Source organism: Radiomyces spectabilis (assembly GCF_025331425.1).
Source record: "Radiomyces spectabilis strain NRRL 2753 chromosome Unknown BYT42scaffold_4, whole genome shotgun sequence".
Taxonomy (NCBI): domain Eukaryota; kingdom Fungi; phylum Mucoromycota; class Mucoromycetes; order Mucorales; family Radiomycetaceae; genus Radiomyces; species Radiomyces spectabilis.
Window position 1 is genome coordinate 902,745 of NW_026251929.1, and position 26,851 is coordinate 929,595.

At 43.1% G+C, this 26,851-nt stretch overlaps 10 protein-coding genes across 10 annotated transcripts; 7 read left to right on the forward strand and 3 right to left on the reverse strand.

Moving 5' to 3' along the window:
• The first annotated feature begins 854 nt into the window (after positions 1-854).
• Positions 855-1,761, forward strand: BYT42DRAFT_562711 (uncharacterized protein). Its single transcript, XM_051567500.1, has 2 exons — positions 855-1,038; positions 1,106-1,761. Exons 1-2 carry the CDS (start codon positions 930-932, stop codon positions 1,591-1,593), a joined length of 597 nt encoding a protein of 198 aa, XP_051425186.1. The 5' UTR covers positions 855-929; the 3' UTR covers positions 1,594-1,761.
• Positions 1,762-2,188: 427 nt separating this feature from the next.
• On the forward strand, positions 2,189-4,416 carry BYT42DRAFT_562713 (SGNH hydrolase-type esterase domain-containing protein). The gene is made up of 2 exons (XM_051567501.1): positions 2,189-4,002; positions 4,065-4,416. The coding sequence occupies exons 1-2, from the start codon at positions 2,598-2,600 to the stop codon at positions 4,076-4,078; spliced, it is 1,419 nt and encodes a 472-aa protein (XP_051425187.1). The 5' UTR covers positions 2,189-2,597; the 3' UTR covers positions 4,079-4,416.
• Positions 4,081-5,581, reverse strand: BYT42DRAFT_612198 (heterotrimeric G-protein alpha subunit (G-alpha, GPA2); the record flags this gene model as incomplete). Its single annotated transcript, XM_051571599.1, has 7 exons — positions 4,081-4,416; positions 4,480-4,485; positions 4,559-4,646; positions 4,710-4,880; positions 4,950-5,107; positions 5,190-5,374; positions 5,449-5,581. 7 exons carry the CDS (start codon positions 5,579-5,581, stop codon positions 4,081-4,083), a joined length of 1,077 nt encoding a protein of 358 aa, XP_051425188.1.
• Positions 5,582-7,059: 1,478 nt separating this feature from the next.
• Positions 7,060-8,085, reverse strand: BYT42DRAFT_492748 (Rho GTPase activation protein; the record flags this gene model as incomplete). The annotated part of the gene is made up of 4 exons (XM_051564170.1): positions 7,060-7,254; positions 7,318-7,493; positions 7,586-7,801; positions 7,881-8,085. 4 exons carry the CDS (start codon positions 8,083-8,085, stop codon positions 7,060-7,062), a joined length of 792 nt encoding a protein of 263 aa, XP_051425189.1.
• Positions 8,086-8,935: 850 nt separating this feature from the next.
• BYT42DRAFT_562725 (uncharacterized protein) lies at positions 8,936-9,471 on the reverse strand. The gene has a single exon (XM_051567502.1). It carries the CDS (start codon positions 9,370-9,372, stop codon positions 9,127-9,129), a length of 246 nt encoding a protein of 81 aa, XP_051425190.1. The 5' UTR covers positions 9,373-9,471; the 3' UTR covers positions 8,936-9,126.
• Positions 9,472-13,109: 3,638 nt separating this feature from the next.
• Positions 13,110-17,395, forward strand: BYT42DRAFT_562730 (BRO1-like domain-containing protein). Its single transcript, XM_051567503.1, has 5 exons — positions 13,110-13,505; positions 13,632-14,871; positions 14,939-15,346; positions 15,412-15,710; positions 15,803-17,395. The coding sequence occupies exons 1-5, from the start codon at positions 13,225-13,227 to the stop codon at positions 17,079-17,081; spliced, it is 3,507 nt and encodes a 1,168-aa protein (XP_051425191.1). The 5' UTR covers positions 13,110-13,224; the 3' UTR covers positions 17,082-17,395.
• Positions 17,396-18,229: 834 nt separating this feature from the next.
• BYT42DRAFT_592724 (guanine nucleotide-binding protein subunit alpha) lies at positions 18,230-19,689 on the forward strand (the record flags this gene model as incomplete). Its single annotated transcript, XM_051570640.1, has 5 exons — positions 18,230-18,347; positions 18,454-18,793; positions 18,873-19,131; positions 19,270-19,423; positions 19,502-19,689. 5 exons carry the CDS (start codon positions 18,230-18,232, stop codon positions 19,687-19,689), a joined length of 1,059 nt encoding a protein of 352 aa, XP_051425192.1.
• Positions 19,690-20,720: 1,031 nt separating this feature from the next.
• On the forward strand, positions 20,721-22,543 carry BYT42DRAFT_562734 (chitin synthase III catalytic subunit). The gene is made up of 5 exons (XM_051567504.1): positions 20,721-21,029; positions 21,122-21,202; positions 21,326-21,429; positions 21,513-21,623; positions 21,710-22,543. The coding sequence occupies exons 1-5, from the start codon at positions 20,870-20,872 to the stop codon at positions 22,283-22,285; spliced, it is 1,032 nt and encodes a 343-aa protein (XP_051425193.1). The 5' UTR covers positions 20,721-20,869; the 3' UTR covers positions 22,286-22,543.
• On the forward strand, positions 22,544-24,695 carry BYT42DRAFT_597726 (uncharacterized protein). The gene is made up of 4 exons (XM_051570952.1): positions 22,544-22,720; positions 22,785-22,903; positions 22,982-24,143; positions 24,227-24,695. Exons 1-4 carry the CDS (start codon positions 22,649-22,651, stop codon positions 24,254-24,256), a joined length of 1,383 nt encoding a protein of 460 aa, XP_051425194.1. The 5' UTR covers positions 22,544-22,648; the 3' UTR covers positions 24,257-24,695.
• A 192-nt stretch (positions 24,696-24,887) lies between these two features.
• Positions 24,888-25,985, forward strand: BYT42DRAFT_562737 (uncharacterized protein). Its single transcript, XM_051567505.1, has 3 exons — positions 24,888-25,509; positions 25,597-25,706; positions 25,785-25,985. The coding sequence occupies exons 1-3, from the start codon at positions 25,284-25,286 to the stop codon at positions 25,875-25,877; spliced, it is 429 nt and encodes a 142-aa protein (XP_051425195.1). The 5' UTR covers positions 24,888-25,283; the 3' UTR covers positions 25,878-25,985.
• The last annotated feature ends 866 nt before the right edge of the window (positions 25,986-26,851 follow it).

Genomic DNA, 26,851 nt, shown 5'->3' on the forward strand with positions numbered 1-26,851 from the left:
TTAGGGTGAAGACGAACGCCCATGCCACGAGCTTCGGTCACTACAGAAACGCCTGTCACCACCCCTGGCATTCCTATTTGCTGTTATCGTTCACTGCTCATGCAAGTTACCTCCAAGTGCAGTAACAAGAAATTCCGAGATGGGATGACTTCGGTAAACCAACAAAAAAAAAAAAAAAAAAAAAAAAGTGATTCCGAGTGCCACGAAAAATACATTGGGACTGCAAAGGGTGAAAAATAAGCGATTACCCTGCCAGTGGGGCATCATTATTGGAAGAGATCGCCCACGGTACACGATTTTCGATTGATTTCTATTGTTCATCTGACCTCCGACGATGGGTTACAATTGCATGGATGGTGAACCAGGAAACCATTATAAATAGTTCTCATGGTAATACAACGGGTTCATGGCATAAAAAATGAAAAATGCAATACGCCAAAGTAAAAAGGAATGAGTGTCTCTTTTCAAAGGCTTTTGGTTCTTTATGCGCTCGCATGACTATTTTTTCTTTGTTCACAGAGAAAGCAGAATGAAATTGTGTTTTGTATTTGGTTAGTGTGCCTTCATTGCCAACAAAACCATGCTTGACCTTTTTCTTACCGTCGAGTCAAACTCCGTGATTTTTTTTTTCCATTTTTTCCGGTCATTGTGGCACTGAAAATAGGCATGAAGCGGGTTTATGGGGCTAGTCTATGTACAACAAGGTGCTCAAAATGGTAATTTTCTGAAATCGGATGCGCAACAAAACCTCGGTGCAACCATCAACGATTGCAATATGACGCAACCACAATCAATTTTCGCCAGCAACCCTTATAAAAGCACACTCGGTGATTCCATTGTCTTGGCAATATCTTTTTTTCTTTCCCTCAAAAAAATAATACTCGGACACAGCCCTTTCTTTGACATTACAGATTAAAGGAAAAAAAATAATGAAATTCTCGCTTGCTTTATTGGCCGTTCTCGCTTTGTCTACCAGTTCCGTCATGGCGGCTGGATGCGATTGTGATCCTTCTGATAACGATTGCTTGACCACATGTGGTAAGGAGTGTTTGTTTTCGACCAAGGGTGTGGTTCTGTAGTTGATAACATTGATCATTCTTTGTAGTCGGTACCACTGGCGATTGTATCCAACAGTGTCAGGGAGATACCAACTGTTATGACAGCTGCATTCAATCGCACTGGCCTGGTCAAGACCAAGGATCCTCGACGGCTGCACAACCTACTGCCACGGTTGCACCTTCGGGTGCAGCTTCAGACAATCCATCGGCTTCGCCTACCGCCACAGGCGCTTCCGAGTCACCTGTCGCTTCCAATGACCCGGCTTCTTCGGCGCCACCCACTCCGGTCGTCACAAACGATCCATCATCATCACCTTTGCCCGTCCAATCCAGCGATGTGCCGCCAGCTCAGTCTTCGCCAGCTTCCATTCCCGCGTCGGGTTCCTCGGTCCAGCCCAGTGGAAATGTTGCACCTACGACTAATCCTTCCACCTCTCAACCCGCTCAAGAAACTCCCGATAACGCAGCAGGCTATGTTTTGCCTGCTTACGGTATCACCGTTTTGGCGGCTGTCGCGGGTTTGATCCTTCAATAATAAAACAAGATTACGCCGTTGTCCCTCACTTTCTTTTTCTTATACTCCCTCTTTTTTTTTATATCACCAATCATTGAATATCCCTTTTTTTCATCACCCTTTCTTTTTTGTGCGTGATGCTTTTTGAAAAACCATGAAATAAAAAATCATATATCTTTATATCTGTTATTTAATGACCCATATTAAACATGCCTCCCGAATTTCCAAAGAAATTCAACTCAGAAGGTGGGTTTTTCGTAGAAAATGGTTAGCAGAAAATTTTGGAAAAGAGCAGAATTTAAGGTTCGATAACCGCCCGCTCTCGGTCCAACTCCTGAACCACGCAACTTCATCATTATCATCCCACATATCGTTCACCACGGACGATGAAGCAAGAGATTGACATTTTTTTCAGGGTAAAACATCATGTCATAACATAAAGTTGAAGATTCCATCATCTGATGTTGCTGTTTCAAAAATGATCGCCTTTGTGTAACCACATCATCGAAATAAAGTCATCATACTTCTTGACATGGGTTGGCAACAGACACCGCTCGTTTCAACAATGATTCCTTCGAGCGTTAATACCCGTCTTTTGTTACTCGCAGATGATAATGCACGTTTTATTGGTACAACTTTTTGGAAGTGTGAATAAATGAGCTGGAAAATTATTTTACCAATGTGTGTTGCAAATATACAGCAAGTAACAGTGTCAAGAGGAATCACCAAGTAGTTCGGTTTTCCTTTGCACTGTACTCTACATTATAAATCAATTTCTTATTCCTACAGCATTTTACTTCTAGTACGGGGTATAAGCTACAGTATTTCGACGCGATTTGAAAGTCTCTTTCGGCAGCATAACAAAACTTCAGGTACCTTGGCATGAGCAAGCACTGTGAAAAAAAAATAAGTTCGGGGGATGACTCGCTCGCTTGCTTGCAAATCAATGACTGAATATATGTCCACTGATTAAGTATCCTGAGTGAGTGCGATTTGCCTTTTTAAACCTAATCTATTAGGCTTATATGATACAGTGCGACTGCTTTGCAGCAAAACACCGCCACGCTGAAATTCGCTCAGCATTGCCTTTCTTGAGGCAAGCTCCGTCACTTGCACGAATGGCGTCGGATCACATTTATAAAAACGTCAGCAACTATCAAGTGCTTCAACGTAATTCGCGTGGTTACGCTGGTGTGATACCTTCCGGCGGTAAACGTGTACAATATTTGGCCACGGGCGGCCCTCACCGGGTGGGCGACCGGTTCCCCGTTTACGTCGGCGATGTGTGGGTCATGGCCGGCCAAAGTAACATGCGTGGTCATGCTTACTACAATGATCCATTTACTCTCGAGGCCTTTGAAGATGAAATTCTTAAGGATACCATGTTGTTTACATCCGAGGAGACGTGGAAGCCACTGAGCGAGCCCAGCCATAGTCTGCACCTATCGCCTCGGTCCGTTCATCATCAGTTGCCCGATCCTACCGTGCGCGACCCCAACCTGCTCAAATTTCGTGGATATTCACTGGCAACAACGTTTGCTCTCGAATACCGGAAGCTCAACGACAATGTTCCTGTAGGATTGATCGCTTGTGCTCACGGCGGCGTTACCATGGATAAGTGGGCTCCTGTCTCCATGGGCACGGAAGATGACGGTGCCACGTTGTATGGAGCCATGATAAGCCGCCTTCGTGGACTCGAAGGCCGATTCGCAGGCATATTATGGTATCAGGGAGAATCCGATGCAGTCGAATATGGGCAAACGATTACACGTCGCCGGAAGCAACTCAAGCATAAATACAAAGATCAGTTGCTGCGTTTTATCGACGCTGTCCGTCAAGAGTTTCAGCTCAGCACATTGCCCTTCGCCATGGTGCAGTTAGCACGGCATATTGATGACGAGGACAGCGACGAAGGGTGGCAAATCATTCGTGCCCAACAGCAACAGATGATGTCGGATCGAATCGCTGTCGTGGCCAGTATCGATTGTCAAATGGATGACAGGATCCATTTGAGCGCTTTCGGTTTGAGCACAGTGGGCGTTCGATTAGCCAGGGCTGCAACCAACGCCAAATTGGGAGTTGGAACCAAAACTAGTCCCATCATTCGTTCCGTGCAAGCCATCACACTGCAGGATTCGGCCACCCAAAGCACCATGTTATCCCTGCTCATTCTGTTTGATAATGTGTCTGACTGGGGTTACCGAGAAGAAGTGCATGGATTCAGTTTGCGGGACTCGGACGGTCTGATTCACGATGTGATTTACAGCGCACGCATCGAGCAGAAAACCCGCGTACGACTATACCTGAAACCGCAACTGTTGCAAGATCAAAGAAGACATGACTTGTCGCTTTATTACGGATACGGGAAAAACCCGATTTGCAATCTCGTGACTGTGAAAGGCATGGCCCTGCTGGCTTCGGGGCCGTATTCTAATCTTTTCAAAAGCGCTGGTGAACAAAACGTGGCAACATAATGAAATAAAAACACGCACACAAGGGAGGATAAAATTACAGCATCAAAGTATTAAGATTTTCGTTGAGAATGATATCGGATACAGCCATCATCACATGTTGCAAGAGATTTGTATCAGTGGCGTCAGTATAGTGGGAATACACACGCTTTTCAGTGCTGCGGTTCAAATGCTGGAATCTTCGTTTAAAATAGGTTCGCGTTTGTTCGAGATCGTTATTATCGCCTCGGAAGTCGGGAAACCATTTGGATACTGGGGATGTGAGGATCTTTTTCTTGAAAATATCAATCTTGTTCAGGAAAAGGATCATCGACGTATGGACAAACCATTTTGAATTGCAAATCGTATCAAACAGCATCAGCGCCTCTTGCATCTATTTCTTGTGTTTAAGGGAAAAACATGGGAAGGACGGTCAAAGAATTCTCTGGGGACCTACTTGATTCTAAAATATGGACGGTTTAGAATTGTGCATCGCGACAGTGAACGGACCGTTCTTCGAGAAGAGAAAGACTTACTGAATCGCGATCTTCCACCAAGCATTGATCGTAACCACTAATAGCCACCACGAATAAAATGGCGGTGACATTCTCAAAGCAGTGGATCCTGAAAGATGTGTGAAAAGAAGTTCATCGATGCGCTGATAACGACAACTGCTAGCCTATTTACCATTTTTTCCGTTCACTGCGTTGACCACCGACGTCAAACATGTGATAGGTCAACGGCCCTAGATGGAAAATGGTTTCTATGATACCTGTTGTCTTGGCGCGACAGCGAATAATATCTTGATCGTTGGGCAAGTATCCTGGTTGCCACAACCGATCCAAATCATCAAAGAAGCTATATAAATTGCAGCATCATAGTGTAAGTAACCGCTTGTAACTTTTTCCGTCCCATCTTTTGGCTTACTAATGGATATTGTCATGTAGTGCGAAAGCATTTCCGTGTTGGCATGCTTCCTGAATCCCGGAATCGGACCACAGCTGCTTCAAAGGTTCTAGATACTCTTGAGGATAAGGCTGTGCATTACTTATCAATGGAGCATCTTCAAAGAACGATTTGTATTGCTAAAGAGTTTTTTTCTCAATTAAGCCTCGAGTTCCCCCCAAATAAAACAAAAATTAATTTTTTGCCATGAAAATAACCTACGAGAAGCGATGGATCTTTTAATGAGATATTTAGTTGATCGACGGCCTCAAACAATGTCTGCATCGCTGCGACGATATTGGAAAACACTACCATGCGAAAAGTTTCGCGCTCGGACTCGCTGAACCCAGAAGCGTGGATTAATTTCATCTGCTTGAGAATCGTTGATTTTCCCGATTCGCCTGCGCCTGAGTTGCATTGAAAGTGGAGATGAGACAAAGAGAAAAAAATTCATTCCGCTTGACGGCGATAAAGAACTTACCCAGCAGTAAAATCTTGACTTCGGTTTTCATACGCTTTTCATCGGCTTTGATTTGCTTGTCAATTATATGACTCTGTGTGGCATCGGGTGAATTCCGGCCTACAAGATCACGTAAACTGGTACAATTGCCCATGCTGATTGATCATGGAATGGATCCACAAGACTACATTGTCAATTAAAATACATGCGACGCCGTGGATTGGTTAAAGTCGAAAATAAAAAAGATAACGTACGACCAGGGTATTTATCGAAAGGAACAACCGAAAGAAAAAGAAAAAAGAGAGGACGTTGATTTGCCACTGAAAATGGCAATGCGTATTTAAAACAAGACTGTAGTTCATAACTAGTGCGTGCCTTATTGAGTGAGCCAATGTTAGTTTTTACTGCAAATAGCTTGATTTTTTGGTATTCTCTCATACTGGTGTAGCCCCAACTTTATTCACAAACTTTATTCAGAGTATTGCACCAACGAATCATGCCGAGTGGAAACGTGGCTCAGATATGGCTGCGGTTTATTGGCGATAGCCGCCATGCATGATTTTTTGGTGTCCGCTAATGATCGGTAGTCCCATTGTTGTGGCGATCTCAAAAAAGATCCCGTATTTGGGATTCTTGTGTCACTATTCTTGGCTGACCAGCAGAGACAAAGCCCGCTCGCTGTACGTAATGTCGGACAGATTCGCGGTTTCTAGACAAGAATGCAATCAAGGCGAGAGATATGTTACGATATGAGTTCAATAAGGCCGTCAAACCTTTGCAAACCCCGCGTTCTCACCTCAACTGTACAACGATGGTTACTCTACCAAAATCATACGAACAGATTTCCAATGATCAACAGGCCATTGGGCTATAGATTTGAATAAAGGGGAGATTTTGAATAAGATACCTTTATACGAGTCATTGATGCGAATTTATTACAAGACTTGGCCATTACTTCAAGAAGATATATAGAGATGTGGATTGATTTTTATACTTTTGTAGAAAATAATGTTGTATGGGTTTGGAAAACCATCGAGAATACAGGAAGTTGGGGATGAGCATGGACGGAACAGAGATTGGGGGGCGGGGGGCGAATGCTTTTTTTGTAGATGCATTTTGATGTTGTGGTGATGAGCTGATTAAAGGAACGCGGACTTTTGGGCTTATTTTTACAATTTCGGAGCGTCGTCACGGTTGCCGGGCGTGATCCGTCGAACGGAAGTCCATCGTTTGGCCCTCTTTCCACCTAAAACGCCCAGCAACAATTTAGTTTAGGCCGTCAATGACATCTGAGGTGTAGCTATCTTATTTTATTTTACCTCCTTGACTGGGATTGCGGTTTACATGCACGACCTGAGGGAGTTCGTGCTCACCATATGGACTGCGTTTGCTGGGAGCCGTTTTGGATCGTCGCAAACTCGTCCGTGGCCCCGGTGTCAGTCGCGTCAATGAATTATTCGGTTCACAAACAAGGGAATCAAGCGCAGCCCCGGAATAGGAGCCGGTGGCAATGGAATACAGTGTCGATGCACGATGTTCATTAGAATAGGAAGCTCCGGCTTTGGGAGGGACGGTCGATTCTGGTTCGGGAGGCCCTGTAATTTGAGACAGATTAGAGAGAGCTTCTCGGAGCTATCGGAATGTCCGTGAGGATACTTTACCCAAAGGTAGATCTTGTGGTGGTGGAGCAATTGGCGAGTGGGCTTGACCGGTGGCAGGCCGCGGTATTGAAAAGTTCTCTTGATTTTCAATAAGGTACTGAAGCACGTGTTTGGATTCTTCATACCCTGCAGGGTTGAGCTCATCGTCCGGATGTGACAATATTCCCTAAAAAAGCAAGCATGAGAATTTCCTCAGAAAATATGGACAGTTGTGCAGGGTTCCCCTTACCGGCGCGAAAATCGAAGCGAGCGTTTGGGTTCCCATTCGTGTATATTCTTCGGCTGTTACAAATAAACTTAGCATATCTAGCAAATAGAGTAACAGATACTGATGTGCGATCGGTAGACATTGGATCAACTTTTGGAAAGCATCGATTTTCGCTTCCGGCGTAGGAAAGGACATTTCTACAAGAAAGAAAAAAAAACTGCCGTGAACACCAATTTTGGACTTTTCCTTTTTTTTTGGAAGCAATTCCTTTTAGAAAAAAAAAACGTACTCATTGTGTCTTTGAATGGACGATAATATTCCAAAGTAATGACAGGGTCGGGTAAATGGTTAAGAAATCGTTTCATGACAGCGGCTGCATCGTGCACGGTATACCCTCGCCAATCGAGTTCGGCACCATAACTGTCCGGTGTATCAAACATCGTTTGTAGCATTCTCGTCCGTTTGGCGCTTCCCGATAATCGAAAGATGCCTTCAACGGCCATGCCTAGGTTTGAATGTAATTCGAGTATAAATAAAATAAAATAAAAAAGGTTTGGCGAAGCATGTCACACAAAAATGCTAACCTTCTTCCTTCAGAAATGATCCACATTTGGCAATGATCGTAGGCACCACACCGAAGCATTGAGCACCGGTATCATCATCGATGTAGGATATACTCGAATGGGCGTATTTGATGGATTCCACCAGTGGTATTCCGAATACACCCCGTTCTACAATGAAAAGGAAGAAAAAGCTCGGACTGAGTTGACATGCCAAAGTTTTTGACATTTTGGGCTAATGTTGCGGGAAAGTCATTGGCCTCACTTACCGACTACCGGCACTTTCATATTTCGGAAATTCTGTGCTTTGGGATGCGCCGCGGTGACTTTACGCCACCACGTCCGCATCAATGCTTTTTGGGTGGGAGTGAGTACACCCGGTATTTCGAATGAGGACATGGGAAATGGAATGAGTAATGTGTGAAAACGGCTGTTGGCAAATTGGGAAAACTCCAAATGGGAGTTTCAAAATTTGTTCGGAAGCAAAGCAAGTGACGTCGCCCGGCCGGCCGGCCACCCATTTTCAAATTGATTGAGACAGGGAGTTATTCTTTTGCTACAAGGTTTTTGCTTCAATTGTGTTGCAAAAATTATACATTCTGTACCATTCAACCTTGTGTTCCGTTGTTTATTGAATGATAAAAAGGAATCTTGAATCGTCAATGAATCATTTATTCTATGAATCCGTCTTCGTTTTCCTTGGAAAAACTCTTCCAATTTCGTAATTTCTGTTTCATAATTTCATGCGGAACTCGTTTTTTATTATTATTATTTTTGAATTGACAGTGTGTATTGTATTCCATGAACCGACGATTGCGGTATGTCCGCGCGAGGGTCGCGATTATCGTATGGCGGGATGGAGCACGTTTTATAGACTTATCCAAAATAAGAAATTCCGCTAATCCCAAAGCATGAAATGAAAAAAGCTACTAGGCTGTTTCCCAGTTTTCGGCACCTGTGATATTCAATCCCTAGAACCAAGCTAATACCATTTCGTTTAAAGCAGAACGGACCTTCTCGATTCACTGCAGCACGAGGTAGACAATAGGAATCAATAAATAAAAATAGAGTTCTTACGGTTCATATTTTCTTTTATTTCATTTACAAAAATTCTTTATAAAATCTTTCTTATTACTTTTTGTCAGCAAAAGGTGGAAAAACTTCTTTTTGGGGTTCAAAAAATTTACAATCTAAATAAAACAAGTATGTACAAGGCACAAAGATTATTCAAAAGGAACAAATGGAGTGCATGAGAAAAAGCCGTGATTATTTATATTTCAATAGGAGTGGAATCACCAGCATGACGGAAATTATGGGAATTCGACCTGCGTTGCTTTTCTCTGGTATCGGCAACGCTGTTGGGAACTCGTTTCTTCATCTGCGAGCGAGTGTATCTAGCTAGTTGACGTGCATACTCGTGTCGTGCAAGTGCGAGCAAGTCTTCCCGAGTCATGGTAGAAGTAGGGCTGTGACAGGTATCGCAGGATTCCGGTTTCATGTTCGGTACGGCAGTCATGATTGGATTATTGACTCAAAAGAAAATTAATATAAAGAAAAAAAGAAAAAAGGCGGCTAATATTTATCAATTATCAAAACGAAAAAAGAAATATGTTAGGTTGTTGCTTTATATATGCGTCTTGAGCTAGCCCTTCCTCAGGAGAAAGGGCTGGCTGGGCCTAGTAACAGGAGTTACCATTTATAGAACTATGATGTCATGGTGGGTTGACACAAAGATTTTTTTTTTAAATTAGCTTCATCGTCATCGAATGGAAAGCATAAAGCAAACAACAGCCCATATCCAGCAACGCTATTTTTTTTTATCATCGTTATTGGCCAAAGCGCCTAGGTATGCTATCATTTTTTTAAACTACATTCTCAATGATGTAAAATCTTGCATCATGGGATGGCTCTTTTAATAATAATCATATCTTTGAATCGACAAATCGCATGAAATGAAAAACATCCGTCGAGTGGCGCTGGATTTTCCACGGCAATTTTTTTTTTTCATTCAAGGGTAAACCATTGAGTGATGATGATCGAGTGGTTCGTTTCCGTGAAACATGTCTAAACATTGGAGGAACTAACGCTAAACCATAATAGTTTATTTTTTCATTCTCGGGGACAGCTTGACGAACCGTCGACATCAAACTTTAATTTGGAGCTATTTTTCCTGGCTGTCCGCTCACCCATTGGTGGTGGTATCTCGATTTTGTGCAGATATGATTCGTTACGTGATCTCCGCCCTGGTCTTCCCGTTTGTCTAAAATACAGGCTTGGTTCGCCTAAAGTGCACCAAATACAGTGCGCATTGACTTCCACCGTCTCGCAGAATTACCACCTGAAAACACAAGTTGTAATTATATGCTTCATCAATAGGAGAGAATTTTTATCTAAACTGAAAGGCCAGAAAGTTGTTTTGGTAAGCAAGAGGGCGGAATGCTCCACTTTGTGTAACCGATCAAGCTGATGCATCATTCACTCGATCGACCTATAGAAACACAGTATCATGCTAAACTTTTTTGTGTAACCTAAGTTTTCTGCAGCACTGCAGATTCAGCTTCACTCGATAAAATAATCACCATATCTGTCCATGCTGCCTCCATCTCCATCTTTGGAATATTCGTCTCACGGGTGACACTAATCATGACTTTTTTCTCCTTTGCTACCATTCCTCTTAACATTCTCTTTCAATTAGTGATAAATGAAGATGACGTTGAACCATGTATTAATAGGCTTGACGGTCAGTCAAAACAAAAAAGTTTTCTCGGCCCGACCACGCACATCGTGCTCTGTTCTGTTCTATTTGCTCCTTGGATTTTTTTTTATTGGGGGGTTTGGGTTGGATTGGTAGATTGCATTAAGTGTGCGATCACGGACTAACTTTTTATTGTCAGCGACATGACAGGCGTAGAATGGACAATCGAGCGCGATCGACGATAACGTAATTGTCAGAAAAAAAAAAGGTTTCAGTGTGAAGTCATTCTATTCCATGATCAAGCCCGGATCATTAAAACATTTTACACACTAAACTTCTCATTCTTTCCTCTTCTTCCAAATTTTACTTACCAGGAAGTCCAGTAACAGCTCGCTTCCCATGTCGACCTGACCAAGTACTTTTTTTTCTTTCTTTTTTGATGACCGCCTGATTATTGACATTGTTATGGAGAACAAACGATATGACGTAAATTTTTTACAATAAACGGTAGAATTTTTGCATACTGTTTTTTCATGGATTTTGAAAGGTAGACCATGATCGATAAAGTGCTACGGAATTCAGGTCAATGCTGAATTACTATTACAATGACCCTTACATAATTGAATTTACGCATCTGATATCTATCATGCCGGCTGTTGTTTCATTCTATGAAGATTGCAAAAAATAATACGGGTCTGACATGCTTCAACTCATTTATTTAGCTATTGCTAAATGTCATTTTTTTATATGATATCATGGTTGCACAAAAAGCGAGTTTTTCTGCAATCCACGCAAGTCAAACAGAAGCAAAACCAGACATATTCAATAGGTGCGCAAATGCCATGATCATGAAGAGCAGTAGTAGTCATTATCAAGTGTTTATTTCGCTATACAAATATGAAATGACCGTCTTCACTAATACAGCAGAAATTGGTTCAACCGCATTCATCATGTATTCGTCGAACTACATTTCATTCGACATTGCTTATTTCGAATAAACTCCAAAAGATACTGTATACATACTGAATATTTGTAAGACCCATGTAGCTCTACAAAACGGTTTTGTATATGCACTATCCCGTTGTCCTTGTATTTTTAGCTTCGGTGCGGGGAATGACGGGAAAACCGAAACATGAAAGCTTTTACAGCATATGTCGTAGTGTGACAAAGTAACACATGGGGTCACTGTATGAGGAGCACCATAAATAAGACACAACCTAAACTGATTGGCGTGTCGTGCTGCAGAGTAGATGAAAGTTGATCTGCTGCAGCAAAGCCATGGCCGTATATTACCATTATTGCCATCTGTTAAGTCTGTTTAATGTTTAACGTTGGTCGTCAAATTTTTTACCAACTCGTCTGAGCTCGAGTCATTCAAAAACTACCGACATTTACATGCTATTGACACTTACTTCATAGGGTATTGAACTATGGTAGTGCCATTAAAAAAATGAAAAACCAACACTATTCGAACTTAGCTCCAATTTTTTTTTTTTGATGACATCCTTTTCATGTGATAAGATGCGTGTTTGCCTGAGACCCTTTTGTTGGTGTTAAAAGAAAAGCTATTAATACTTACTGTAGACTGGGTTGATATTTTATTTCCTCTTTCCTTCCTTTGCTTTCTACAATGTTCTTTTCCGAATTCGTCTGGGAAAAAAATAATGAGTCATGGATCCAGGCAAAGTATAAATTGCTAAAGTCTGGACCCAGTAGGAACGATGAGCGTCATCTCAGAGTTGAAAGTTGCTTTAACTGATTGAAGCAAAAACAGACCAAAGTGGGTCTACAAATATTGTGCGCCTAATGCAATATGATTGTTATGTTTAGGGACATATTTTCTCATGACACAGCACGAATGCTTCTATTTAGTCTATGCAGTTTCTGTTAATGGTATCATCATTACAGAAAACTTTGCCAAAAACCATAGTATAATGAAGACTCCTTTTCGTCCAGTTTCTCGAATGGATCATGTTTTCTAAAGAGTTATTGTATGCAGTACATATTCCTTTCACATTAGAGCAATTGGGCCATTACTAACAACATACAACTTGCTTTCATCTGCACATTATGTCCAAAAATGGTATATTAATTCTTTTAGGTTTGCCAAAAAAAAAAAAAATCAGAGAAGTTTTTCTTCTGCAAACTTATTTGTATGATCCTCTTCCTAACCAAGCATGCAATTTATCGGTTAGTTTTGTTTTTTAATTATGTTCATGGACGATAAAGAAAAGAGAGATCCATCGACGAGCATACTCGAAGATTAGATCTTCTCCAGGTCCATCGTATCTTTTTTTTTTTTTTTTTTTTTTTTTTTTTCGCTAAAAAAGTATGTGGATGAATTGTAACGAATAAAATCCTCCAAATGACTAAGTATATAATTTCGAGCAAGTCTCAACGCCTTTGACATAATTCGTACACAGCAAAACTCTTTGTGATTAACCTTTTTCGCGCGTCGTAGCCAAAAAACTGAAAAGGGTACCCGCGTTATGCTTCGGCGGCGGGATCACGTGACGATATGCCGAGCACAGAGAAGGCAGGCAGAAAGAAGCGCAGCCGAGGGCGGAGCTTTGATGTCCGCCAGCCAGTCACTGGTGAGTTTCTTTCCATTCTTCCATTGGAGGGAAAATCTTTACAGTTGGGTTGCTCTTTTTATTTTATTCCCCTTTAGTTATGGCCAACCCACAGGTCCCCTTCATAAGTGCGCCTTTCAAACGCACAGAAGATATCGACTGGATTAATCCGCTCAAGCGGTACATTGCGCAAGTTTATCAAGACGATCCGGAAAAGTACAATGAAGAGACTTACACTCTCAATCGACTACGCCAAGACACACGGGGTGCAGGCAAAGACGTCACAGGTCGCGACTTGCTGTACCGATATTTTGGTCAGTTGGAACTCTTGGACTTGCGTTTTCCTGTGGATGAAAAACATGTCAAGGTCCTTTTCACTTGGTAAGTTGTTTCAAAAGATGAAAGCAAGGAGCGAGGATTGGGACAGGCAGGTTTGGTTGCAGAAAACTCGTTATTCACACGCAAGGTTTATGTTACTATTTGCTCGGTTCACGTCGTAACGTTTAGGTATGATGCTTTTAACGGTCGTGCCACCGCTCAGTATTCTCTTGCGTACGAAAAAGCCAGCGTCATTTTCAACATTGCAGCAACCTTGTCGGCCATTGCGGCTGCTCAGAACCGTGCCGAGGCCGATGGACGCAAGCGGGCTTTCAACTTTTTCCAAGCAGCGGCGGGCATGTTCCAATACATCAACGACAATTTCCTGCATGCGCCATCCCAGGACCTGAGTCGTGAATCCGTGAAAATGCTCGCGGAGTTGATGCTTGCCCAGGCCCACGAATGTTTTCTGGAAAATAGTATCCGAGAAAAGAAGAAGGAGGGACTCATTGCTAAGCTGGCCAGTCATGCGGTGTGGACTTATGGCAACCTGGTGGACGAGCTGAACGATATGATTGGCAAGGGTCATGGTATGGAGAAGGCGTGGGTCCTCATTTGCCAAGTAAAGCAAAAATACTATCAAGCGTTAGCCCAGCAGTACAAGGCGGCCGCCTGTGAAGGCGAAGCCAAGTACGGTGAGCAAGTCTCGCGATTATCCGTGGCAGAAACGTCGGCCAAAGAAGGAAGCAAGCTCGGTCCTACCCTGGTGAATCAATGCCTATCGAGTCTGCATGCCAACAGTACCATTCCCAGCGACAGTAGTGGCGCCTTGCAAGAACTTTGCAAATCTCTCGCGGCGACCTGCAACGAAAAAAAAGTCAAGGCGGAGCGTGACAACGACATGATTTATCATGACCAAGTCCCACAAGAATCCGTGTTGACTCCCATTGATCGCTTGAATGCCGTTAAACCCGTATCCATTTCGGAGTTGTATGGTCCAAATGAAGTGAACAAGGTGATTGGTGCCGATATTTTTGCACGTCTCATCCCGTTGAGCGTGCACGAAAGTGCTTCCATGTATTCTGAAGAAAAGGCAAAATTGGTTCGTGCCGAAAGTGAACGGTGCGACCTTGCCAAGGCCGAGTTGAACGCTTCCCTCGATTACATGAAGTTACCTGGTGCTTTGGCCAAATTCAGGCAGCGAGACAACGATCACGCTCAGGCGGCCGCCATGCTCGATGATTTCACCACGGTGCCGGCGGAAGTCAAGTCATGGGCCGACCAAATCGCGTCGGAAGAATCCAAGAACAGTACAACGATTCGTGAACTCATGGATACACTGGAAGGAATGAAATCACGGGCCCGAGGTCTCATGGATGACATGAGCATGAAGCTCGATCAGGAAATGCAACAGTGCGAAAGCATGAGAGTAAGTGAGATTGGGAGATTCATCTACCGGGGGCATGGACCAAAAGAAAACTGACACAGAAGTTCAGGTCAAATACGGCGATCAATGGCAGCAACAGCCTTCAGGTCAGCTGACAAACGAATATCGTCACGATATACGAAACCATCGAGAAGCACTTCAGGGAGGCGCGCAATCGGATGATCAACTTTTGCGACGTTATCAAGCGATTCAGCAGGATATTGCCATTCTGCGCCAAGGCGGTCAAGGCCGCGAACTGGAACGATTTTTCGCCGAGAACATGACATCGTTATTCCAAGATAATGGACAAGACGGCAAAGAGAAAGATAAGAACAGTTTATTGGACTTGGACCTGGATGCTGGTACGGAAGCCAAACATGCGTCGGAAGGCAAGGTGCAACGCGTGGAAGCCGTGCTTGAAAAATTGCGCAAAATCGAAAATGACCGCAAGCAAACACTGCAGGATCTCAAGGAAAAGGTACGAAGAGGATTGATATGGCTGTCAATGGAAATGCAAGAGTTCTAATCAAATCACTGGCATAGACGGTTCAAGATGATATTTCACATGTATTGATTCTGAACAAGAAATCGAATGCGGAACAGCAGATTTTCTCCACGGAACTTGAGAAATTCCGACCTCATCAGCAGCGCATTGCGGCCACCATCCATCAGCAGCAGCAAGCGATTCAGGAACTGACGGCGGCGTTCAAATCATTGATGGAGGGTGAAGAAGCGCAACGATTGCAAACTCGATGGGATGCCGCCGATCGACAACGACGCGCATTGATGGACCGTTTGAATAAAGCCAAATCCAGTTATTCGGAAGTCAAAGATGGGTTGAGGTAAGCACGGTTGCCGGGAGCCATGGTTTTCGTATTGGATTTGGGTGAAGAAAAATACTGATGACATGATGGATGGTATTTCCTCGTTACAGTAAAGGGGTACAGTTTTATTCCAATCTATTGGATGTCATTGAATCACTGTCGCAGAATATTCAGCGATTTACCCAGGAACGATCGCGTGAAAGAGAAAAGATGGTCGAGGACATTGAAAGTACACGCAGTGCACGAGAGCAGGAAATGCTTCGTGAAAAGATCAACCGCTACAGCGGCGCGAGCCCCAGTGCTCCACCGGGGATCCCGGAAACCAATCCACACCTTTCCCAATTGGCCGATCGTACACGGCAAATGTCGTTGAATGACAAACCGCCCCATCCTCCTACCCCATCTGAACCTACTTATTCTACTTCGTCGCGGGGTTCCTACAACAGTGGAATGATGACTTCACCGGTGTCATCGCAGCCGTCACCGATGCACCATGTAGGTTACGGTGGCTACCCCGGTTCACAAAATCAAGGCTATGGCGGTAGCACTTCGAATCCATCGATACCTTTGTCGCAGTCCGGTTATATGGGTTATCAACCTTATGTGCCATCGACGGCACCGAGCATGCCTGCCATGTATCAGCAACCGACACCCACCCCACCCCAACAACCACAGCAACCCCCCTATCAAGCAAATCAACCTCCACCGGCGGCTCAACCCATACCGTCGATGCAGCGACCAATGAATGCACCGTATCCTCCTCCTCCTCCTCCCAGCAACAGTTATGGGTCAATACCCGGGGCGGCAGGTTATGGTGCTCCACGTCCGAATGGACCTCCATCGGGTCATGATGCCTATGGTATGGGATCTCAAGGCCGACCTTCAGGAGCTGCTCCCGGTCCACCTTACGGCATGAATATGATGGGATCGCATCCACCGCGTCCAATGTATGGTCAACAAGGTCCTCCTATGCAACCTTCTCCACCTTCTACACAATATCGACCTGGAGCTCAGCAACCACCTGTGCCCGGTCATCCACCGCCTCCACTCCCTCAGCAGCAGCAACAACAACAACAGCCGCCACCTCCAGCTACGCCTGCTAAGTACTCGATGCCGCCTTCTCACGGTGGTAATTATTATTCTGCCACCTCTTCTTCTTCTCCTGGCACGCCACAGTATGGCATGCCACCTTCACCTGCAGCTGGTTATGGGTATCAACAGATCCGCCCGGCCGCACCGCAAGGGTATCAGCAACCAATGCCTCCTCCTGCTCCTCAATGGCAACAGCAGGGACCGTCTCAGCCACCACCACCACCAGCGCCATCCTCCAACTATTGGAATGGACCCAATACACCAGGTGGTAACAGTGGAAATTCGCTTATGGATTAGTTTACCGATAATATTGTTTATTTTCCTCTTTTTTTTTGGGATGATTTCTATGGGAGAGTATTTGATGTTTGCTTTCTTTTTTGACAAGGTTTGAGTGGAAACTCCTTAGATCAAGGAGATCCATGACGATTAAAAAAAAAGTGATACAAAAATTCATGCGGCTGTCTATGCGTTGACAAAGAAGGAAAGAAAGAGAAAGAAAAACGAAACTCGACAGGGATTTTTGAGGAGCTGTCCAGTTGTGAGTGAAAAAAAAATCAGGGTAAAACAAAACAAAAAAAAAAAATCGAGGGGATGGTGAATCAGGAATCAGGGGGTGACAGAGTACAAAAGCCAGAGATTGAAGTGTTTATGACAACAAGGTATTTTTACGGTCCATCGATCCGATGTGGCTCCTTGGTGACAATTAAGGTAATCCATGCTTGCCCTTTGACAACCTTGGAACTAGGATGCTGAAGGTTGCCCAATTTCCTTATTCGTACGGTTGGTCCTTATTGGGTTACTTTTTCCCTGAGCTTGTCGACTCATGGTGGGTTACATTACAAAAAAGAAAAGCCCACCCAAATTTGTGGAATCCCTACTAGCTATTCTTCTTTCTCATCTTTCAGTATCTAGTTACTTTCTCCTTGATCCCCTAATTCTTGTATTCTCTAACAATTTACTGACTCGCTCCCTCACACGGTTTGCTTGTTTTCCTTCTCATCATTCCACATTCTTGAGAATTCCAAAATAGGCAAGCGGTTCATCAGGTAATTTTTTCATTTCCTTTGGACATTGTGTCTGCTCGTTTCCTGACACGGCCATCATCACCGTGGGTGATTGGTGATATATCAATACTACACCGTAAACAACAAAAGTGAAGCATAGGTTGACAGTGTGTTAAATATTCCATCCAAAAAAAAGGAAATCAAGGAGACAATTACGAGGAGTATTACAAAAACGAAAAAAAGTGTACAACAAGAAAAGGAGCTGGCATGGAGCATGAGAGAGAGTAGAAAAAAAAAAAAACGGGATAAAGATTTTTTTTTTTATCTTCATCTGGGGCTGACGATCGTCTTTTTTCCTTTTTTCTTTTCTTTTCTCTTTTTTTTCCTAGTCTTTTATTTCTCCTCTTTTATCTTGTTTATTTTATTACGTTGCGTAAAGAAATGGGTTGCTGTCAATCAAACGAAGCGCAGGAGGACAAGGCGCGTAATGAAGAAATCGAAAACCAAATTAAGCGAGACAAGCTTAATATGCGAAATGAAGTGAAACTATTGTTACTGGGTACGGTGCTTTTTTTTTCATTGTATTAGACAGTGTTCTGTAATCCTGCAAGGGGATGATGATTGGCATGAACTGACGGGTATTATTTATCACATCTATTTGACAGGTGCGGGTGAATCGGGAAAATCCACGATTTTAAAACAAATGAAACTTATCCATGATGGCGGATATTCGCGTGACGAGCGAGAAGCTTTCAAAGAGATCATCTTTTCCAACACTATTCAATCCATGCGTGTGATTCTGGAAGCAATGGAGAAGATGGATGTTCCTTTACAAAGCGAAAACCGACATCACGCCGCCGTCATCTTTGATCTTCCAGTGCAAATTGAACGCGACTCATTACCACCGGAAGTCACTCAAGCAGTAGCTACCTTGTGGAAAGATCCCGGCTTACAGAGCGTTTATGAACGAAGTAGAGAATATCAATTGAACGATTCTGCTAAATAGTAAGACCCGACTGACCAATACGATCCAAAGGTGTACCAATTTTTATCCTGACTTAATTTTTTTTTTCTTCCGCTACAGTTACTTTGATTCCATTGATCGTATCGGCGACCCCAACTATGTTCCCACTGACCAAGATGTGCTTCGTTCACGCGTTAAAACTACAGGCATCACAGAAACCACATTTGTCATTGGAGATCTAACTTATCGCATGTTTGATGTCGGTGGTCAACGATCCGAACGCAAGAAATGGATTCATTGCTTTGAAAACGTAACGGCCATCATCTTTTTGGTGGCTATTTCCGAATACGATCAAGTGCTGATTGAAGATGAGACAGTGGTAAGTGGACAAGACAGAGTGTGAGCTCTCTCTCTCTTAATTTTTAAGGGGTCAGCGTTTTCAAAATGGCCAAGCGACCAAAAAAATGAACAAGCGTAACAAAGAAAAAATCTAACTTGGGGTTATGATAATGTATAGGATCGTATGCAAGAAGCTTTGACGCTATTTGATTCGATTTGCAATTCACGATGGTTTGTCAAGACATCGATTATTCTGTTCCTGAATAAAATCGACATCTTCAAGGAAAAACTGATAAAGCATCCTTTGACAGAGTGTGATCCTGAATTCCCGGGTAAGTGGAGACTAAACCATAACAAGCAGTCTGGGAACCGTCGATACTAAGCTTCCCACATCGTGGGCATTTTTGCAGGTCCCAACACGTATGATGCGGCATCGGATTACATTCTGAACCGATTCGTGTCTTTGAATCAATCGGATTCGAAACAAATATACACCCACTTTACTTGCGCAACGGATACCCAACAGATTAAGTTTGTCATGGCAGCAGTCAATGATATTATCATCCAAAATAATTTGCGAGACGTCGGTCTACTGTAAGACGGACTTTTGTCCCATCTTCTTACTTTTATTTTTACCCCCTTGTTTTTTTTTCCACTCCTCATGCCATGATTCATCCTTTCCCATATTATCTGATCTTTTTAGCTCCACCTGTTTCCATGTCTGTTCTTCTTTTCTTATTTTCTCCTTGCTACAAAAAGATTACAAAAGGGAAAAAAAGAGAAACCCCATCACTATGTAATAAATAAAGTTATGAGAGCAGTTGTTATGGTGCGCCTCCTAGCTGCAGTGTTATCATCATCATCAAAAAAAAAAAAGCACGCTTCGGGGGGGGAAGGTGGGGGTTAAAAACGTGAAGCATAAAAAGAGAAGAAAAAGAAAAAGGTGCGAGTTCATTCGTTGAATGGGGACGGCCATTGGGCCAGGTTGTTTTGAAGGGCCCAAGATCTTTACCCACAACTCACACTCAGGACAATACATTTAAAAAATAGTATTGGATCGGACTTTGCAGTAACGGTATACCAAGCAGATGTGTTGAAGACGTTAGCCAATTATCAAGTTGATCCTTGTTCCGGAAGATGAACATTGAGCTCCAGCTGTTGGTTGTGCTCCCTCTCACACTCTAAGAGATTGACCAAATGACGGAGACTGGGTGAGACCGGTCTCTTATCATGAAGCTAAAAAGCCGGTTTTGCCGAATGGACGCTGAAATATTGCAACCTGGAGGACAAAATGACTTTGGCATCGCACATTTTTTCACTCTATTGTAACTCCAATGAAAAACATTCAAACTCCTTCAATCGACAATCCATTCCTCAGCTTTTTGGGAAGGGAGGTTGGATCATTTTTTGTAATTTCGTGATCCGCTCCTCTTTCCTTTTTTTGCTGGCACCGAGTTTGTGTAACATGGCAAAATGGAGTCGCGTCTATGCGAAGCTTAATGAATGCTGATAAAGAGCAGATGATCATCAGATACCACAAACAAATAAAAAAAGTTGGCCCTACTCTTTCCTGCTGGGAAAGAAATGGAGGACGGAAACAAAAAGTATTAAGCAGTCCATTTGCATTGCAAAAAAAAAAAAAGTGGTAGATTTTCTATTTCAGGCTGCTTCTGCAAAATAAAAATAAATTGAGGGAAATCAGGGATGACTCTATTTTCTTTTGGAACTTTGACCTCTTTCTCTCATTCCTTCTCATCCGTCCCATCTCGATCGTCCTGATGGTGAACATCACCTTTAAATTTGAAGCGTTCAGTTTCAACGGGATATGTCAAACAGTGGCTCTCACATTATGTCCTCTTATCGGCAAGCATGATGGCATTGAACCCGTGTGCTATTCACGTAACGTGGATCTTGCAGGCAATCTCATTTTTCAACCGGGTAGGTACATCGTCTTTTTTTTTGATTTTCATCATAGAGGAGATCATAATTTTTAATTGATCCTATCTCTTTTTTTTTTTCTAATGATCCAGCTACATTAATCATTGATATCGTTGCCATTATCATGGCGGCCATCATGATTTATCATATTAAATCAAAATACACAGCCGTCGGTAAGTCATCAAACAAAAAAGGGAGAAAAAATCAATAAAACCAGAGAAACACGCATCTCACATGAAAAGTAATCGGTCCCCCTGTTTCTCTTTTTCGCCACTTTGAATGGTCGTGATATGTAGGTCGCAAGGAAATCGTCATGTTTTTTTATCTTTACATGATTACCGTGCTTTTGGAAATGTTGCTTGTTACTGGCATCATTCCTACCTCTTCCAGTGTGTATCCGGTAAGTGGCATCGTTTTTTTCCACAGGCATTGGATTGATTATGGCAATAACCCATGTGGTTCAAATCCATCCAAAATCTTCAGTGGTTTACGGCAGTTCACATTGGTTTGATCAGTGCCACTTTCTGGTGCTTGCTTCTTAATGGGTTTGTTGGATTCCAGTTTGCAGAAGATGGTACTCCGCTGTCGCTTTGGGTATGTGTATTTTTGTATGGAATTGGACCCAAATCGTATCGTTAACGCGTCTATCCTGCATGTCGTTGCATCTACTCTACATCTAGTCGATTCGTATCAGTTCCTTTGTCATTTTCATGGTAGTGGGATTCATCTCCATTGCCACGTTTCAGAATATTGGGCCGTTCACTTACACCAAACCCGCCGCGTTATGGGTCTTCTTTTTTATCATCAACGGTGTCGCCTTTATCATTTACGTCATTTCGCAAATTATCCTCGTCGTGAATACCCTGGACGATCGATGGCCACTGGGTGATATTCTATTTGGCACGGCCTTCTTTATCGTGGGTCAAGTGATCATGTTTATATTTTCCGTGACCATTTGCGACCAAGTGAAGCATTACGTCGACGGGCTCTTCTTTGGTACAACGTGTACCTTACTTGCCGTCATGATGGTTTACAAATATTGGGATTCCATTACCAAAGAGGATCTCGAATTTTCCGTCGGATCCAAACAAAACGTGTGGGAAGTCAAGGAATTATTGGCGGATGATGACTTGTCACAAAACTACGGCACCAACTATGTTCACTCTCCTCCTCCTCCTTCTTCGGGACCCATGCATCCTCCTCCACAACCACAATACGGTCAACAATACCAGCATTATCAACAACATCCTTACTAAATGCCTTTTTATTAGATTCCCTCTGCCCTATTTTACATAAATTTACCATGATCAATCTTCTTTTTCTTCGTTTCATTTGTCATCACTATCATCACCATTATTTTTGTTGATTTGCGCTTTTGCCTTTTTTTTTTTTGCCGCATACCCTATCCCTCATCCTTCAATAAACTTTTCTGTTCATTTTTGCTTCCTTTTTTTTCAATTTCGTTTTATGTGTTCGGGTCGCCCAATGGGTGGTTCCCATTTATTTTTCAAACGGCGACCTAAAGGCTTCAATTGAACCACGGAGATTCATCCTTTTGTCATTCACTGCGCATTTTTTTATTACCTTCTGTTTGCCAAGACAAAATTCCAGGCCGCTTCATGGCAGCACCACCGACCAAACAAGACATTAGCAATGTTTTTAAGCCCTTGTTAGCAAATAAATACAACAAGGTGAGTTTTTGTTAGCAGTCACCCCGTAGGTCGACCATTGTCGTGACCTCATTTTGTTTTTTAGGCTTGCTTTGATTGTCATGCCAAAGGGCCTACATGGGCTTCCGTGACATTTGCCGTTTATTTATGTCAAGATTGTGCTTCGGCCCATCGTAATTTAGGTGTGCACATCAGCTTTGTAAAGTAAGGTCCCCCCCCCTGTCTCTGAACTCCTGGTTTTACGGCACTGACGGGTACTCTTACTTTTTTTCTTCTTTTCAGATCCACCATTCTAGACACTTGGGCATGGGATCAACTTCATCGTATGCAATGCGGCGGTAATCAAGCTGCGCAAGAGTTCATTTCGAGTTCCACCAAAGATATTTCGGCCAAATACAGTAGCAAGCAAGCGCAGCAATATAAACGCCAATTACAGCTAAAAGCTGATAAAGCGTCCATAGAACAGGAAGTCACCGCGGACGATTTGTTGGGGAATGGCCCTGAACCCGCTGTGCAGGATTTATTGGGAACCGCGACTCGAACGGAAGCATTGGTGGATGGAGATCCGGTAATGGAAGCGCTCGGCCTTGCACAAGCCAAACCCCACCATGGATCCCTATATCAACCCTCCGCACCACCGTCTGCTCGTCCACACACCAATTCAGCCGCATTGATTGACCTTGATACCGCGCCACGAACAAAGGACGATGATTTCTTTGCCATGTGGGAAAAGAACGCTGGGACAGGGTCCGGGACCTCAAAAACGAAAAAAAGTACAACATTGCAGCATAAACCATCACCCAAGCATCCATTAAAGGCTCGCAAGTTACAAAGTGGAGCCTTCAATTTTGAGGAAGCACAAGCTCGAGAAAAACAACAAGCCAAATCATCTTTCCACATGCACGGTGAACCCTCCCCTTCACCGTCTTCGCCATCTGTCACCACCTCACATTCATCCCCCGCTTCGACCCCGCGTGTGCTATCTTCACGACTGACGTATCAACCAGCGACCTCTTCCGCGAAGCAGACTATACCACAAGAGGAACATCCTGATCTGGATCGTCTAGGCATGGGCAAAGCTCGAGCCAACAACACGTATACATTCAAAGCGACAGCAGCACCATCATCCTCTGCGACCGAAGAGGTCACCGAAGCACGGGATCGGTTCGGGAATGCCAAATCGATCTCTTCCGACCAATATTTCGGACGCAATCAGTACGATCCTCAAATGATGGCGGAAAATACGGCACGTTTAGCGCAATTTCAGGGCGCGCAAAGTATATCCTCAGACCAGTACTTTGGACGACAGGATCGAGCGTCCGATGACATGGGCGGTTACATCCGCGGCTCAGGCACCTACGGTCGTTCAGCATCCTCTTCATCCTCGTCCAACAACGCCTTGTCCAGAAAATTATTGCGGGTATCAAGCAAGATGGCGGCCAAGGTAAAGTCTATTATTTGCACCTATGCAGGTATAAATTTACCATGGAAAAAGTTGCTTACATTTGTGTCTTTCAATGGTACCAGTTGCAGCATGTGTTGTCTGATCTCGAGTAAACCTTCTTTTTCCCACCCATCATTTCAAATTTTTTAATTTTATTTTGCATATCCCGATAACAAGCCGTACACCATTTCTGGATGCCGCCTGCCAGTCAGTAGAAGTCACCCCTCTCACATTCAGCAAATTCTCGTTAGACCAAAAAAGTCGAACGCATAAGGCATAACCTGGGCGAGAATCTTTGGATGGGAATTTTTGATATACTTATGCCCCAGGTAACACGATTTTATTTCTCTAACAAGCACAAAAGCAGCACTTATTGGCCCCTCCGTTCCATCCCATCCAGGCAGGACCGGTTTTGTTGGATATGTCAATGCATTAGCAAGAGATCTTATAATTCATTAAGAAATTAGACTTTTTTTTTCTCTGAACCAAACATGCTGAAAAAAAAGTGTGGATAGAATAGAACGCGCAAGTATTTACAGTATTCTCTTTGGGGAGGAAGAAAGGAGTGTCTTCAGAGTTAACTTATTGTTGCAACGTTGTGTATCTGTGTGTTAGCTTGAACAAGCGATTCATTATCGTGGGCATAAGTGAAAGTATCGCTGGTTTTATTTGGTGATGAATGCTCTTTTCCTTCTTTTCTCTTCATTATCATGATTAAACGATATGTGACGAGAAAGCTGATCTGTACCTTTTCATGCATTGATGGTGTGACTCTTTTTTTTTTATGCTTCTTTTGCCAGAGAAAACCCTCACATGCATCCATCCGATGTATGCTTATCCTGCGTCCAATAAATTCGCATGTTATCATATCAAATCAACCGCTTATTCAAGAAGCGTCTCCCATCATTGAGCGTCCATCCAACTGTTCTCTTTTCTAAATCATCCAATGACATTCAAGTGTCGTAGCTGAAATCCAAAGACAGAGTGCTTTGGGATTTCAAGCCACAAATTTTTTTTTGGTTCAGGCTGCTCCAATGGGAAACGGTGACCCAAATTTTAGATTTGTGCTCACCCTTCGCCTTTCCCTGTTCATTACCTTTTTTTTTTCTTGTCACTTCACATAACCTTGCACAACGATCCATGTCGTCCCGGTTAGCTAAGCAATCACTCAATTTGCTGTTAAAATCACCTTCGAATACACCCCGTGATCAGCACGATAGCTCCGTGACGAAGCGGAGACACGGCATTAATAAACTTCCCGATACCAACAAAGGATTGAAGAAGATCAAATATGAGATTCGATATGGACGATTAAAGAAAGAAAAGTTGCAACGTGCCGAACAACAGAAAAAGGAAAATCCATTAGGTAACAAGAGACGAAAAAAAAAATCGCTCGCCAGGATGGAAATCTAAGATGCCTAATTTTTTTTTCTTGTTCTGGATTTGGTCACAGATGCACTGGCAAGGAAAGAAGCAGCTATGGATGAGAATTTGGCACGGAATATTCGACTTTTGACCACAAAAATGAAAGCAACTGAAGTTGAAAAGGCGATTCGTAAAGAGGTAAACATATTATTAAATGATACAAAAAACTTGCTCAGCAAGGGTAACGGGCTATTTATAACATGCATTTGGTTGCAGATGATGCGATATACCAAGTCGACCAATTTAACCAAAAAGTCACAGACTATGGAAGAGGACGACGACGACGACGATGACGACGACGACGTATAAATCAAAAAATTTTGGGAAATAAATAAGTAAAAAAAAAAAGGGGGGGCCGGAGACGGATCAAACATTCTTTGGCGGTTTGCATGTCAAGCATTTGGAAAGAGTTTTCACTGTGGGCAAGTTTCAACAACATATGAAGAAAGGGATGAGAATCACAAGCGATTGTTTTTGGGATCACAAGCAAAAAGGAAACAAATAATAGGTTTACCGATGGTATCCACGGGACGACGTTGCGGTTCTTCATCGGCGTGTGTATAGTAATGAACGGCAGGAGCGTTGGTTGAAAAAGAAACATTGCAAGGGCGAGTCCGAGGTTGAAGGCAAGGTCGATGGAACGAGGGTGTGGAGGAGGGCGGAGGGGATGGGTCTTGATACCATGAATCAAGACACGGTAGGGTATCGAAGAGTGATGCCGTGGGTGATGACGATTGGATTATCATGAGGTATTTGATTTTTTTTTTGTCCTGAATAGGAGGAAAATGAAAGGCGATTTGAATGATGAAACGGCAAGAAGAGATGAAAAAAGCGATAAGAAAGTAAAAACGGAAGAGGAAGCAGGAAAAAAGAAAGAAAGAAAAAGAAAAAGTCAATCAATTATGGAATATAAAGTAAAAAAGAGAGGGCCCACAAAACAAAGCAGTGGAGCGAACGGGCACGGTTTCTGCATAATTTGCAAGCAGGCTCAAAACCAGCCCAAAATGTATGAGCGTAGTTCCGATGAGATCATTTGAGCGGTTGGAAATGAGGTCGATTCTCATTTGCTGGAAAACGTAACACAGGCAAGATTTTTATATGAGGTTCCTTCATTCTCTGGTTGGGTCCGCCCAGCCCTCCTTTTTTCTCAACTCCTAGAGGACTTGAATCAGCAGCAGCAGCAGCAGCCCAAAAAAAAAAAGGATCGACCCCTCATATAACCCCTACCAGTCCCTCCTTTTGCAAAGTCTACTTTAGAGCCCTTTTTTTCTCTCTCTCTCTTT

What these genes read in the sequence shown, in the direction of transcription:
- BYT42DRAFT_562713 (XM_051567501.1), top strand. Translation starts at nt 2,598, where the DNA reads ATGATACAGTGCGACTGCTTTGCAGCAAAACACCGCCACGCTGAAATT.
- BYT42DRAFT_597726 (XM_051570952.1), top strand. Translation starts at nt 22,649, where the DNA reads ATGGCAGCACCACCGACCAAACAAGACATTAGCAATGTTTTTAAGCCC. An exon ending in TAGCAAATAAATACAACAAG is followed by an intron (nt 22,721 to 22,784) that starts GTGAGTTTTTGT and finishes TTTGTTTTTTAG; the next exon opens with GCTTGCTTTGATTGTCATGC. An exon ending in CAAGCAAGATGGCGGCCAAG is followed by an intron (nt 24,144 to 24,226) that starts GTAAAGTCTATT and finishes CAATGGTACCAG; the next exon opens with TTGCAGCATGTGTTGTCTGA.
- BYT42DRAFT_562711 (XM_051567500.1), top strand. Translation starts at nt 930, where the DNA reads ATGAAATTCTCGCTTGCTTTATTGGCCGTTCTCGCTTTGTCTACCAGT. An exon ending in CGATTGCTTGACCACATGTG is followed by an intron (nt 1,039 to 1,105) that starts GTAAGGAGTGTT and finishes CATTCTTTGTAG; the next exon opens with TCGGTACCACTGGCGATTGT.
- BYT42DRAFT_562730 (XM_051567503.1), top strand. Translation starts at nt 13,225, where the DNA reads ATGGCCAACCCACAGGTCCCCTTCATAAGTGCGCCTTTCAAACGCACA. An exon ending in AACAGTGCGAAAGCATGAGA is followed by an intron (nt 14,872 to 14,938) that starts GTAAGTGAGATT and finishes ACAGAAGTTCAG; the next exon opens with GTCAAATACGGCGATCAATG. An exon ending in TGCAGGATCTCAAGGAAAAG is followed by an intron (nt 15,347 to 15,411) that starts GTACGAAGAGGA and finishes TCACTGGCATAG; the next exon opens with ACGGTTCAAGATGATATTTC.
- BYT42DRAFT_562734 (XM_051567504.1), top strand. Translation starts at nt 20,870, where the DNA reads ATGGTGAACATCACCTTTAAATTTGAAGCGTTCAGTTTCAACGGGATA. An exon ending in ATCAAAATACACAGCCGTCG is followed by an intron (nt 21,203 to 21,325) that starts GTAAGTCATCAA and finishes CGTGATATGTAG; the next exon opens with GTCGCAAGGAAATCGTCATG. An exon ending in GTACTCCGCTGTCGCTTTGG is followed by an intron (nt 21,624 to 21,709) that starts GTATGTGTATTT and finishes CTCTACATCTAG; the next exon opens with TCGATTCGTATCAGTTCCTT.
- BYT42DRAFT_562737 (XM_051567505.1), top strand. Translation starts at nt 25,284, where the DNA reads ATGTCGTCCCGGTTAGCTAAGCAATCACTCAATTTGCTGTTAAAATCA. An exon ending in GAAAAAGGAAAATCCATTAG is followed by an intron (nt 25,510 to 25,596) that starts GTAACAAGAGAC and finishes ATTTGGTCACAG; the next exon opens with ATGCACTGGCAAGGAAAGAA. An exon ending in AAAAGGCGATTCGTAAAGAG is followed by an intron (nt 25,707 to 25,784) that starts GTAAACATATTA and finishes ATTTGGTTGCAG; the next exon opens with ATGATGCGATATACCAAGTC.
- BYT42DRAFT_562725 (XM_051567502.1), bottom strand. Translation starts at nt 9,372, where the DNA reads ATGACTGCCGTACCGAACATGAAACCGGAATCCTGCGATACCTGTCAC.